Raw genomic sequence first — 13,494 nt, 5'->3', positions numbered from 1 at the left:
TACCTGTACCTATAGTTTTTTTTTTAATAGACATGTATATTTTTTATGCAAACAAGCTGATGGCCAATCAAATTGAAAGTGGTAATCGTCGCTTATACAAATTGATAGTACCATGGATTTAACAGAGCATACTGTTTTGCTCATGATATACTCCATGCGTTGCCATTCCTAAGGATTAAGGTGTTATGCCTCTGTACCCTGTAAATTCATTTCTATATTCCACTTTTCAAACCGAAACATAGTAATGCAAACACAACTACTTCACGGTTGAAATACGAATGGAACACAGGCACCCAAGCAAATGACTTTTGTGCAAAGTCTCCTCCTGGAAATTGTACTTTTAATAGATGTCGACAATGGCTTCCAACTACCTAATCTCACTTACATTATTAAGCTATCAATGTGAGCTGGCGTAGCATCTGTGAAAAATGATAAATGAGTATGAAGCTACGTCAGTTACCCCATCGAGACGAATTCATTTACAATTTAACAACTTGTAAAGTACATTTTTATAAATCTGATTTTAATTTGTCTAGGTAATAACATGAGTAATGATAATAACGATCCTCATATTGACCGCGAATTAGATTTATCGAACACGGGCAGGGGGGTATGGCTTGTAAAAGTACCAAAGTATATTGCAAATAAATGGGATACAGCTTCAGGCCATATCGAAGTAGGGAAACTGAAAATAACTCGCGTACCTGGACAAAAGGCGCAGGTTCAGCTAACCTTGTCGGAAGCAGTGATGTGTCTTAAAGATCCTGGTGAGCAGAGTATACCAAAAGAACATCATCTGGATGTGTCCAACGTAACAAGACAAACATTGGGTGTATTTTCTCATGTTGTACGTAAGTATTATTATAACTTAACGTAGTATAACTTTCATTTTTATTTACATCGATAATAACATACTATGATTTAAGATACCTATTTGTCTATTTTTTTTTATTGTTATAGCCACAATTGCAGATGCTGTTATGCCTGAATCAGACAAGCTTTATATGGAAGGTCGTAATGTACAAAAACTGGAATGTAAACCAAATGCCGATTCCACTTATTATAAATTAAAATATGAATCTATTAAAAAAGCTTCAATGACTCAACGTAAAGTTCAGCAATTGGCCAAAGTTGTACCTAAGTTTAAGCCCATCTCAGTTCATAGACATGATGTAAGTTTAATTTTAAAATTTATCGAAACCTATATCTGAAAACAGCGGGTCTACTATGAAATGAAATTCCGAAATTTCGAGCTCAATTTTGTGTTTTTGTCTATACCAAAATCGGACCAATAAATGGAGTTTAAAATTTCTTTCGTCATACATCCTATCATAAATGTCAAAAGTAACAATAGTTTAACATTTTTAATATTTCCAAACGGCATGTATTATGTAATTTCAACATTAAATTTCTGTTTCGTATAGCACAGAAATTTCGGAAAACATTTAATGGTAGACCCTCAGGTTCTTAATTTGACTATGTTTAATCTTTGTGTATATGTTGCACGAATCTATTCTAATATTATAAATAGGAGGATTTGATTGCTTGTTTATAATAAATACTTTAAAAAACTACTAAAACCGATTTTTAAAGTTCTTTCGCCTATAGAAAGTTACATTATCAGTAAATAATATAGACTTATCGTTTCCAAAAATTTTATCTATCCATGCGAAGTTGGCCCAGATCGCTATCAATCGTGTGTCATCTGAGTAGGTAGATACCACATAAGAAACAATAATTTAATCCGTACTCAATAATTACAACAATTAGTGTATTCTCTGACATTAGAAATGCCGTTTATTACCGTGAGTCGTGACAAAAATGAGGCGCGAGAGGCCTACTATTAATAATAGGTAATTATTTTGACCACCACCGGAGGGAAACTGTTTAAAAGTGTCTTGGTACTTCTGTCAAGCCTGTGTTTACGCTGTCAAGTTAGCTATGCTTATCTGCTGTGTGCGATGCATGTGCTGTGCATAGGTTTAAGAGGTGTCGTCTGATACAAACGTAATTGATCATCATGAGAGTAGTCTGTGATGCCCCTGGTACTATTTGTCTATTACATTAGGTGGGCCATAAGTTGTATGTAAAAAAGGCGTTAAATTATTATTAAAATCCTCGACAAGAAGCATAAAAAGTTAAACGCGTTTAACTAAACAATTTCTTATTTTCAGATTGAATATAGTTTAAAGAAAAAGGCTGAAGGCAAGAAAATGAGAGACAACAAAGATGTAGTACTCAACATGTTGTTTGCTGCATTTGAAAAATATCAGTACTATAATATTAAAGATTTGCATCGGGTACGTAGTGAAGTTAAAACTACAGCTTCCAAATATTGATAGAGAAAATAGCAAACTGCAAAACAATTCAAACTGTATGTACCTAAGAGCGAAATTATCCACCTATCGGGATGGATCGAGACAAAAAGTAGTTTATGCCCTTCTCCGATTATATTGTAGTATCTCTTAACGGTGGAAGAATTTAAGGAGGGGAAAATATATATCTGAGGGCTTACCATGAAATGTTTTCCGAAATTTCGGAGCCAAACGAAGCACAAATTTAATGTTAAAATTACATAATACATGCTGTTTGGAAATACTAAAAATGTTAAAATATTGTTCCTTTGGACTTTTATGATAGGGTTTTAAACTCCATTTATTGGTCCGATGTTGGTATAAACAAAAACACAAAATTGAATCCGAAATTTCGGAATTTCATTTCATGGTAGACCCGCTGAATTTGCATGTAAAAATACATTATCAAACTCAGATGAAAGCTAAATATTACCTAAATATGTGTAGTTAAGTCATTATCAAGAGGTAATAAACTAACACATCCTATTAATATTACAAATGCTAAAGTTTGTAAGGATGAATGAATGGATGTTTGTAGTAAAAACCAGCGAATGGATGAATTCGAATAAAATTTGGTACATGGATAGGTTATATCCTAAATTATTACATAGGATATTTTATGTATTGATTCACGTATGCAAAGATGCGGAAAATAGCTAGTTTACAATATTTATTCATACAAGGATAGTAAAGAGTAAGTCCATACAGTATCAAGCTGAGCTGAGCTGAGTAACCAGCTATGGCCGGAATAACTAACAGATGTATTAAATCAGTCATGTCAAAGGTACAGCCCGCGGGCCGCTTCCGACCCTCGAGCTCAACATAATCATCAACCATCTTTTATAACTTTGATATGATTTTTAACAACCGTATATTATATACTTATATAATTTAATAAATAAAATGTTATAATAATTCAGTTTTTTTTTTTTATTTACAATCAGACTCACCTACGAATTAAAAATTTAATATATGGCCCTCTGCAAAATTGAGTTTGGCACCTCTGTAATAAATAATATATTAAATGCAACAGTTTAATAAAAAAATATGCTTTTATTTACAGATAACAAAGCAGCCTATGGAATACTTGAAGGAAATACTGAAAGAAGTCTGCAATTATAATACGAAAAATCCACATAAGAATATGTGGGAGTTGAAGCCAGAATACAGACATTACAAACAAGAAGTCTCTGTTGAAAAGAACAATAAGAATAACTCAGATAGTAATTGAACAAAAGTGACTTATTTGTTTTGTTTTACAAAAAAAAAAAAGCTAATTCTATCGTAACAAAATTGGTGTGGGACTAAGTAGGAAGTAAAATCTTGTCGACAATAAATGAAATTATCGAAATTGGCTCAGAATTTGTAAATGTATCGTAGGTATTCACAATCTATGGGATTTATCTAATGCGGGGAATATTGTAATAACTTCAAATGAATTATACGACCTAATATTATAATTAGTCTTTGTCATTATAACTAGTTAAAAGGAGGTTTAAAACATCTGCTTTACACGAGTCATATACCATAGGGAGACTTTATACAAAATTCGTTGCTTGACTATCTCTGTCCCATTCGCGTTTCCACCATAAAGCAAGCAGTGAATTTACAGGGTACAAAGGCATACCATCTTATTTCTATTTCCTAAGAATGGCAACGCATGGGGGGTATCATGAGCGAAACAGTATACTGTAACGTCTATGGTACTTACTGTTCATGTTAATAGGCGACGGTTGGGGGGAAAGGGATTGTTAATAATGAGATTTAACAACCCCATTGCTAGCAATATACCCTATCAGGTCGACCTACATGCGGTTCCCCCTGGAAACCATAGTGGTTAACTCTTGTTCAATTGATCACTATGGGCCAACTGAATTACCTTCATTCTCATCTATCACCCTTCACTGGTACCCTGTAGCGTAACAAAGAAACAAACGTCTAGTTTGATTTGCATGAACTATATTTAGTATGAATTATAGACTTAGTGTTAAGTTTTAAATACCAAAATTTAAAATAAATAAAATTTGCCTTAGGTTTAAAAAACTAAGTGAAAAAAATTAGACTTCTTCGTTTAAAATATTTCTGATATGATGATGTACATATGTTTCAGCGAATCTAATATCACTTTGAAATTCCGATAAAATCGTTTTTCTCGTATGAAGAAATCTTTTTACCCGTGTATGTCAAATGTCGAGCACGAAATTTAGATCCAATATTAACAATATCCCTCAGGTCGACCACTACGAGCACGGCCTTGAAAATTTTCGTGGTTAATTTTTTTTTTTTATACAACTTAGAATTGCAAACAAGCTGATGGTCCACCTGATGGAAAATGGTAACCGTCGCTTATGGACATGAGCAGTACATGGTTAAATTCATCATGATGGGTTTTCATCCTTTCCTGATTAGCTAGCGTATATCAATAGGGCAGACGAAGTTAACCTTTTATCATAAATTAAAAAAAAAAAAACCCTGTGGAACGATCCGTATGTTGAATCTACGTAATAAGGATAATATGAGGGATAAAAAAATCGGTTGAAAATCACTTAATTTATATATTTAGAAAATATATATATATATAATACATTAGGTATTACTATCAAGAATAAATATCTGTTTATCGAATTTTACTTCAGGAAAAATGAATTCTTTAACTATGTCGTTCAATTCTTCCAATGCTAATTGGGCATGGAGTCTCAACACCTGGTCTTCATTGTTGTCTCTGTAGAGGGCTTTTAAAGTTCTATATATTGGTAGTAGATTTTCTTTCAGCTCTATTAATATTTCTTTACCTAAACCTTTGAGTAAGCTCGCTATCACCATAACAGCCGCACGTCTGCATTCTATTGCTTTGTCGGTTTCTAATATACTCCAAATACAGTGCAATACCTACAATAAAATATAATATTAGATCATTATTTTTATATATATGTCGTTACAGATGAAGATTACTATATAAACTATATATATATATATATATATATATATATATATATATATATATATATATATATATATATATATATATATATATATATATATATATATATATATATATATATAAACAATTGTAAGCTACAACCCTGGACACTTGAATATTATGGGATGACTCAGGTCGATTGTTTTATGAATCTATCGATATAAGATATCGCAATAGCGAACTATCAGTCCCTTTGCTAACACTTAACTGACCTGCTTTTTCATTCTTACCTATCACCCCTTACTGGTGCCCCACTAGTGTATACCGTTAGCGGAAGCGGGATTACCATTTCATTATTATCCATTAAACGTAGGCGACGGAAGTCGTCGTATATATAGTATTATTTTTTCCAACCATTTAGAATACCAATAGAAAGGAACAATAATACTATTTAATATAATAAACGCGAAAGTTTGTAACGATTAATGCATGTTTGTTACTTTTTCACGTAATAACTACTGAAAAGATTTGAATAAAATCTGGTACACATATATCTTAACTTAGCATATAGGATATTTTATGTATTGATATATGATAGATCTAGCATAATATATTATTATATATTCGTATATCAAAGGTGACATTATAAGCTTACAAGTTAACTGATAATCTGTGAAATATAAAACTACATTTTGTTTTACATAGATAAATAAATCCGTTTAACACAAAAATAACCATATGTATACCTACTTCATAAATAATGGATCCGATCCTGTAATGCAAAACTAAAGCAATTTCGGCCAAGTTGGACAATGCAGATGTTCTGATTAGAGGATCATCATCCCTGCAACCACACAGTATTGTGTTCAACAGTAATGTTTTATGCACTACTGCCATATCACCTGTAATAAAGCAAAGAAAGTACTTAAATTTCGGTTGTGGTGTTGAAGTTGGAAAGTATATTAATTTTTATATCAATTAATAAGAGAGTAGGAAGCTTACAGCCTTCTTGGAGTTACCAATTTATCTTCATCCATTAAGAAAGAATTGTATAGGGAGGGAGAAAGGATTGTTAGTAATGAGATATAACAGTTATATTGCTAGCAATATATCCTGTTTTTTTTTTAATGGATGATAATGGAATGGTAACCCTGCCTGCTTGCGCTAACAGTATATGTTGACAGGTTTATATTATTGAATTTGTGATAATGGGCTAATTGATCTGCTTTCATCTTATGCCAGCATATACCGATAACACAGATAGGGTTACTTTTCCACTTTCACCCATTAAAAAATCGTAAGAAGGAGCAACATCATTAAAATACATTGCATGTAATATATTGTTAGAATTTTCGAAATCTTTATAACTTTAGATTCTTAAATAATATGATTATCATAGTTTCTCAACCTTATTTCGCTCACTAGCCACTTTGCGAATATGTTTTTACAATCTGTCGCGAATTTAAAACAACTATTACTATAATTATATTTAAAAAAAAATTCTTTGGGTCCTCTTCAGCCCCTTTGAGTTTCAAAGGCCCACAAAAGTATCATTCACATTGAGAACCTATGATTTAAATATATACACTGTACATTCAGCAAAACTTACCTAGTTTTTTAATTACTTTTACTATGATGTCACCAATTTTCATTCTTAATTCTGCTGCTTTATTTTGATTGTCTTTATTTTGTAGAGTATTATCATATGATATCTCAAGGAATTCTTTGCATAGGACATGTAATACATCTTCAGTGCAATGGGTGCCAAGTGCCGCAATTCCATTAATAGCATAAAGGTATATATAGGAATCTGAGTCTTTAAGGTGCTCCTATAAATTTGATAAATAGATATATTAATTACCTAAACACAGTTTCAAACTGATAGTAGTTACTTCATATATGCTATTCAATTTCATATGACATAATTTCACAGTATAGACAAAGACAAAAGTATACCTAGTTGAATTCTGAGTACATACCTGAAATAGACAGAATAGATAATGTTTCTTTGAAATTGCTTCTGGATCTTTAGCATTAATAAGTTTAGTTAGTGCTATCATACCATGAGTTCTTACTGGTAGTAGGTCATCAAACACATCAGACATTGCTTTACTGAATTCTGTCTCAGATTTATCAACATCTTTAGATGTAAGCAATGTCAGTGCCTCTTCACACAATATATTATTGTAACTTGCTTTATTTCTAGACATGACTTTCAATACAGGAATTAATCCACTAAGTGTTTTCTCCAAATATTCTGTTTTATTAGAATTAGACAATATGGTATTCAGCAAGACCAATGCAATGGTAATACATTCTTCATTTGAAGTGTCACAATTTTTTACTATAAAATGCTCAATGAAGTTCAATACTATAGATGGATTTGTTTTTAAAGAAGAAACAATCTTTGGCAATGCACATATTTCTGATAGGAACTGAAGTGTAATGGCGTATTTAGCATCAACAGTATCTAAGAGGATAGGATCGTCTTCTATACATAACAAATCTTTTTTTGGTTTAGTTTGCCTTTTTATACTTAATTCAATCAGTAATTGCAGTAAACTCTCAAATACGCAATGAATAAATCTATCTTCAGATGAAGCTTTGAAAATATTTATAAAATACATTAAGGCATTCTCATTTGCATATTCTTTTTGCGAAGTCACATATTTTATGGTAAGTCCTGCATCATATTCTTCAATAAGTATTGAAGAATTATTTTTTCCAAATAAAAAATCATGTATTAATGAAGTTATTTCATTTTTATTTAAATGTTCAATAGATTTTAAAATAATGTCTTTTAATTTAACATTTAATTCTTCATTTTTAGTATTTTTAACCCCAAGTAAGAAAAGAACATATAAGTTCGGTAGTAAGAATACACTTGAACAATCAAGCCTGGTTGTACAAAAAGATGCATACAAAAGATTAACTTTGCGCTCAATTTCTTGGGGCGATAATAATACAGTACCAGGTAAATTAGATTTTGAGACTAAAGAGTCATAATCAAAGACATGAAATATTTCTTTTATTAACATGTTTACTTGAATGGATTCTGGATATTTTTGTTTCAAACTCAAGGTACAAGCCGTTGCAGTACTTAAATAATGAGTATTATTCAGTGACAATATTTGCATTATTTGATTGCATATATTGTTTAAATAATTCTCCTCAGTACCAGGACCATGTTTACCACTGACAATTTTTGAGATCATGTCAATTTTTCTCCATTCATATCCTGTATCAATGTTGTAGCTTTCTATAAAACATCTTATAAGACTTAATAATCCACCAGGTACTAACAGTCTTCGGCTCATTTCCTTTGCTATAGTTTTTTTAACAAATGTAGGAGGATAAGGCTCTTTAACACTTTGCAATACCAATAATTCTTTCATAAGCAATGGTTGGAAACAATTGCATACCAAATGTTCATATATTTGTACATATTTCTGTCTGTCTACCACAAGTCTATTATACATATCATTTGTCATTGTGAAGTTAGCATATGAGCCTGGTTTTTTTAATGGAGCAAAGGCTAATTGTATCAATGCAGCTAAGTAGTCAGACAAATGGAGTGACATGATGATATTTTTTAATACAGGTATTTTATAACTTCTAGAAAAAAAATCTGTGCATTTAGTCAGCATTTCATATTTTTGTTCATCATTCAACATCAATGTTGGTAGAAGTGTTGAAGATGTGCATCTTTTAGATAGGCTGATGCCCAAACCTAGTATTAAACATGGTGAAATACCTAGAGATGTAATTAATTGAAAAGATGTCCGTAACAACTTTTGATTTCTAACACTTATAAGTATAGTATCATCTCTATTGAGTTCTACTGATAAGTTATCAATTTCTTTAATTATTTTGTTTAGGAAAGAGCTCAGACGATCATAGCCGTTTATTTGGTTATCAATAATTCCATTAGTATTCTCTTTCATATCGGTAAATAATACTGCCAAATATTCTCGTTGACCATCTAAAATGTTTAAAGAAGATAAAAAAAAATTATGGTACAAAAGGCGGACTTTACAGTATATAGCATTATATATAGGTATATGTAAATAACAATTTTAGATACATGGTACATTTACTGTATACATAAATATTTTCTATTAATTAAAAAATTAAAAATAAATAATGTTTTAGGTAATGTACAATATATTTTATATTAAAATAAGGTAGGTAACTTATGTATTAATGGTACTAACCTTCATGAGTTAATTTAATGAGCTGTGCGAATACGTGATCAACCGCAGTCATAATTGAATATATATTAATAAAGAAATATTCAATTATTGATTGTAACTGAATCGATAAAACAAAAAATTAAATAAAAAAAGAAGTAATATTATTGATATTCTTAGTATACACACAGATTACAGAGACTATGGTCACAGATTAAAGAGACTATGTCTAAAGACCTTAGAACAAGGAATTACATAGAAGGAATAATAAAAACTATAAATCATATAATACATAAAAATAGCAACTGATGGTGTATCTTTCGTCCTTTTTTTACTAATTATATTTGTATAAGAAGAAAGAAGGCAACAGTTTTTATTATATCATTTCTTATATATGTAATTCCTTGTTCTTAGCTAAATACCTATACCTACTATATTATTCAAGAGTTTTCACTGCTTCTATATTTACTAAGCTGGAAAATAAATCTACGATACTATCTAGAAGTATTATCGCAATAAAATATACATAGTATTTTTTGTACAACTATTTATAATAATGATTTTGTCTAAAATATGGACATTAATATGTATGTATAAGCTGTTGCCCGCGACTGTCGGTATTTCCATCGTTTTTCGTAGAATAAGTGGCCTATGTCTTTCCTCACGGTTTAGTGGTTTTGATGTAACAGACACATTTTCCTTCACTGCTCTGCTCCTATTGATCGTAGCGTGATGAAAAGTATACTATAACCTGCCCAGGACAATTATGAAGAATAATTGTACCAAATTTCGTTAAAATCCGTCAAGTAGTTTTTGTTTCTATAACGAACATACAGACAGACAGACAAAAATTTTACTAAATGCATTTTTGGCATCAGTATCGATCACTAATCGCCCCTTGATAGTTATTTTGGAAATATATTTCATACATACATACATACATATCTGTTACGCCTGTCTCCCATTAGGGTAGGTAGAAACAATGGAACATACATATTTCATGTACAGAATTAACCTCTCTACAGATTTATTATAAGTATAGAAGATAAAAGAAATAGCTGTTAAGAGAAACGCGTTCTTATTTTTATAGAGTTGGTTGCATAGATTTTGAACAGACTTTTTTCCAGTGATGTGGGTCAGGGAATTTAATAAGATAATGAATTTCCTATTCTAATTATTAATTTTGGCATGGTGTAATGTTATACTGTTCGATTCCTCTACTTTAAGTCATAATATTTTTTATAATAATTTTTATCGATCCTGATATCTAATTTCATTTATTTCAAATGTTATACTGATTAGTAAATAAATTATCGATAGGTATTATTAAATAATTTCATATATATATATAAAAAGAATTCATTATTAGGTATATGTATGTGGATATGAATATAAAACTATTGATTATATTTTATATTGATAATGTTGATTAATGGATACAACAAAGCAATTAAATCATCAGATTAACGAATAATTTAAATTTAACCCTAGCGAGCGATTGTCATAAATTAGTATTATTGTCATTCACGTTATCTGTCAGCTGTCATTATCAGTTTAAAGTCAAGTCATGTCAGTCGAACGGCTGGAAGAAACAATCGGCTAAAATCTAATCGTAAAGTTTTGATAGATTTTATTGTTAAAGTAGTATTATTTGAACGTGTTACTTTTCAATATAACATTTCAAGATGTTGATTAAAGTTAAGGTATGTTTAAATATTTTTATTATTAAGCATCAACCTGATTTTTTTTATATAAATTTATAACCTTAATTCGTTTCAGACGCTCACAGGGAAGGAGATTGAGATAGATATAGAGCCTACAGATAAAGTGGAGAGGATTAAGGAGAGAGTAGAGGAAAAGGAAGGAATACCGCCGCAGCAGCAGCGTCTCATATTTTCAGGCAAACAAATGTAAGTTCTACGTTTTTTGTTATGGCAGCATTTTATTAGTATTTAATTATTAAATGCTGCTAACATTTATATACATATGAATATAATTGAAATATATTTAATAGAAAGTAGATATTAAATGTTATTTAATAATCCATACTTTTAATCATAAGTACCACCTTAATTTAAAGAAGTAGCCTTTGTATGTTTAATGTTCAAAATATTTAAAATTAATTAAAAGTAATGCAGAAAAATCATATTACACAAGAATGAAATAATTAATTAATAGTTAACTCCACTTTTATAATACTTTAAAAATAGAAGAAGAATTTCTCTTCTGAGAGAGTTGAAAAATAGAAGAGTTGTAACTTTTTTCCTGAAAGTATTATTTGTATGTTAAAATAATCCTACTATTTCAATCTATCTAGATTGGAGATATAGTGAGAATGATTGATAAGAATAAAGTAAGTCTGTTGTGATAAATTCACTAAAACAAATACTTGAATTAAATGATCATTTGTAAAGAGGGCCATATGGAAATTATTATGGCCCCACCATATATTGTTAGGAATGGAGCTTTAAATCCTGTTATTGATATTAGATACTGAATTTCAAACAAATAGATACAACCAAACATTAGTTATTTGTAGTCTAAATTATGGTGAAGAAAAAAAATTTTGTTTTCTTTTTTTATTATGTAACTTAGAATGGCAAATAAGCTGACAGCCCACCCAATGGAAAGTGGTAACCGTCACCTATAGACATGAGCAGTACCATGGCCATAACAGAGTAAACTGTTTTGCCCATGATACCCTCCATGTGTTGTCAATCCTGAGGACTAAGGTTTTATTTCTCTGTACCCTATAAATTCACTGCTATATCCCATCCTTCAAACTGAAACATAGCTATGCAAACACAACTGCTTCACAGTAGAAATACGAATGAAACAGAGATGCCCAAGCAAATGACTTTTGTACAAAGTCAATTCAAATGGCTCCATTGGGGCTCTGATGATGATGATTTGCTAATGTCAAGGTTGGAAGAAACTGCAGTTTTAACAGTTATGCTGTAAGATTTGCTTGTAGGTGTTCGTTGAGTATCTATATCAAGCATTTTTCAGGAAAAATGGTTTATAATAGTTAAATGTTAAAGGAACATATTATAGTTTTATATTATTTTCATACAGAAATTTTTCTAAGACATACACTAAAGGAAAACAGACCAAAGTTAATAGATTAACATGGTGACAAATATTATTGGGGAGAATATCATACAGAGAAAGTGACATATTGGGGCATTCAAGTATTATGTGTTATATTCTTGTAGCTGTCTTGTATTCTATATATATATATCTGTATATATATCTTGTATACACCAGAGAAGATACATGGTCTAAACATAATCTAATGATGAGAGAAGTGGTTCATTTAGGGAGTTCCCGATTTATAAAAACCATGGATTGACATAAATTTGGCTGTGTTTCACCATAATGTTTACCTATTATTTTTCGGATGATGTCCAGATGGATTGTGTCTGCTTTGGAATAACTTATGGCACAGTGATAACGGTGCTAAGCTTCATACGTAGTTTCATTCCAAGCAGACACCATCTGAGGATTAGTCAGAGAGCCAAGGTTTCTGGTATAGAGATATTTAAGAAAAAAATATCTAAGTAATCTTAATAAAACTAATAAAAGCCAAAACAATAATTTTTAAAAATTTTGTCTGTCTGTATATTAGTTCCAATACTATCCAAAAACGTTAAATTTGATGTTTTATCTTGATAAGATTTCCTACTTCTGAAATCCACACACACAAACTAGCGGGCATCTACCTATTAGAAGTTACAATAATCATGTTTAGAATTTTGTCCATCTATATGTTTGTTCTAGCATCATGCAAGAATTATTGCACCAAATTGGGTGTAGTTTAAGGTCGAATTAAATATCTGGCATAGGTTTTGTTTTGATATGCTATTTAGAAGTTATATATTTTTCCATTTTCAAAATTCACACATATAAAGTTGCAGATAAAAGTTTGGTGATATTGTAACAAATTGCATTTTTCATATTGCAGGAATGATGAAAAGACAGCACAAGACTATAAAGTCCAAGGAGGTTCTGTGCTTCATCTGGTGTTAGC

At 30.6% G+C, this 13,494-nt stretch overlaps 3 protein-coding genes across 3 annotated transcripts; 2 read left to right on the top strand and 1 right to left on the bottom strand.

Moving 5' to 3' along the window:
- Nucleotides 1-544: 544 nt before the first annotated feature.
- LOC113517021 (general transcription factor IIF subunit 2-like) lies at nt 545-3,786 on the top strand. The gene is made up of 4 exons (XM_026901537.3): nt 545-851; nt 961-1,172; nt 2,175-2,300; nt 3,418-3,786. Exons 1-4 carry the CDS (start codon nt 545-547, stop codon nt 3,583-3,585), a joined length of 813 nt encoding a protein of 270 aa, XP_026757338.2. The 3' UTR covers nt 3,586-3,786.
- Nucleotides 3,787-4,914: 1,128 nt separating this feature from the next.
- On the bottom strand, nt 4,915-9,665 carry LOC113516819 (transport and Golgi organization protein 6). Its single transcript, XM_052902674.1, has 5 exons — nt 9,489-9,665; nt 7,254-9,256; nt 6,884-7,103; nt 6,025-6,176; nt 4,915-5,243 (listed from the first exon to the last, which is right to left on the bottom strand). The coding sequence occupies exons 1-5, from the start codon at nt 9,538-9,540 to the stop codon at nt 4,941-4,943; spliced, it is 2,730 nt and encodes a 909-aa protein (XP_052758634.1). The 5' UTR covers nt 9,541-9,665; the 3' UTR covers nt 4,915-4,940.
- A 1,341-nt stretch (nt 9,666-11,006) lies between these two features.
- On the top strand, nt 11,007-13,488 carry LOC113516881 (NEDD8; the record flags this gene model as incomplete). The annotated part of the gene is made up of 3 exons (XM_026901369.3): nt 11,007-11,167; nt 11,244-11,374; nt 13,429-13,488. Coding segments are annotated over exons 1-3 (209 nt in total), but the record flags the coding sequence as incomplete, so codon positions are not given.
- Nucleotides 13,489-13,494: the final 6 nt, after the last annotated feature.

This window comes from Galleria mellonella, unplaced genomic scaffold (assembly GCF_026898425.1).
Source record: "Galleria mellonella isolate WM207_F2 unplaced genomic scaffold, CSIRO_AGI_GalMel_v1 utg93, whole genome shotgun sequence".
NCBI classification, from domain to species: Eukaryota; Metazoa; Arthropoda; class Insecta; order Lepidoptera; family Pyralidae; genus Galleria; species Galleria mellonella.
The sequence above is the reverse complement of the archived record's forward strand: the minus strand, read 5'-3'. Positions and strand labels throughout refer to the sequence as shown.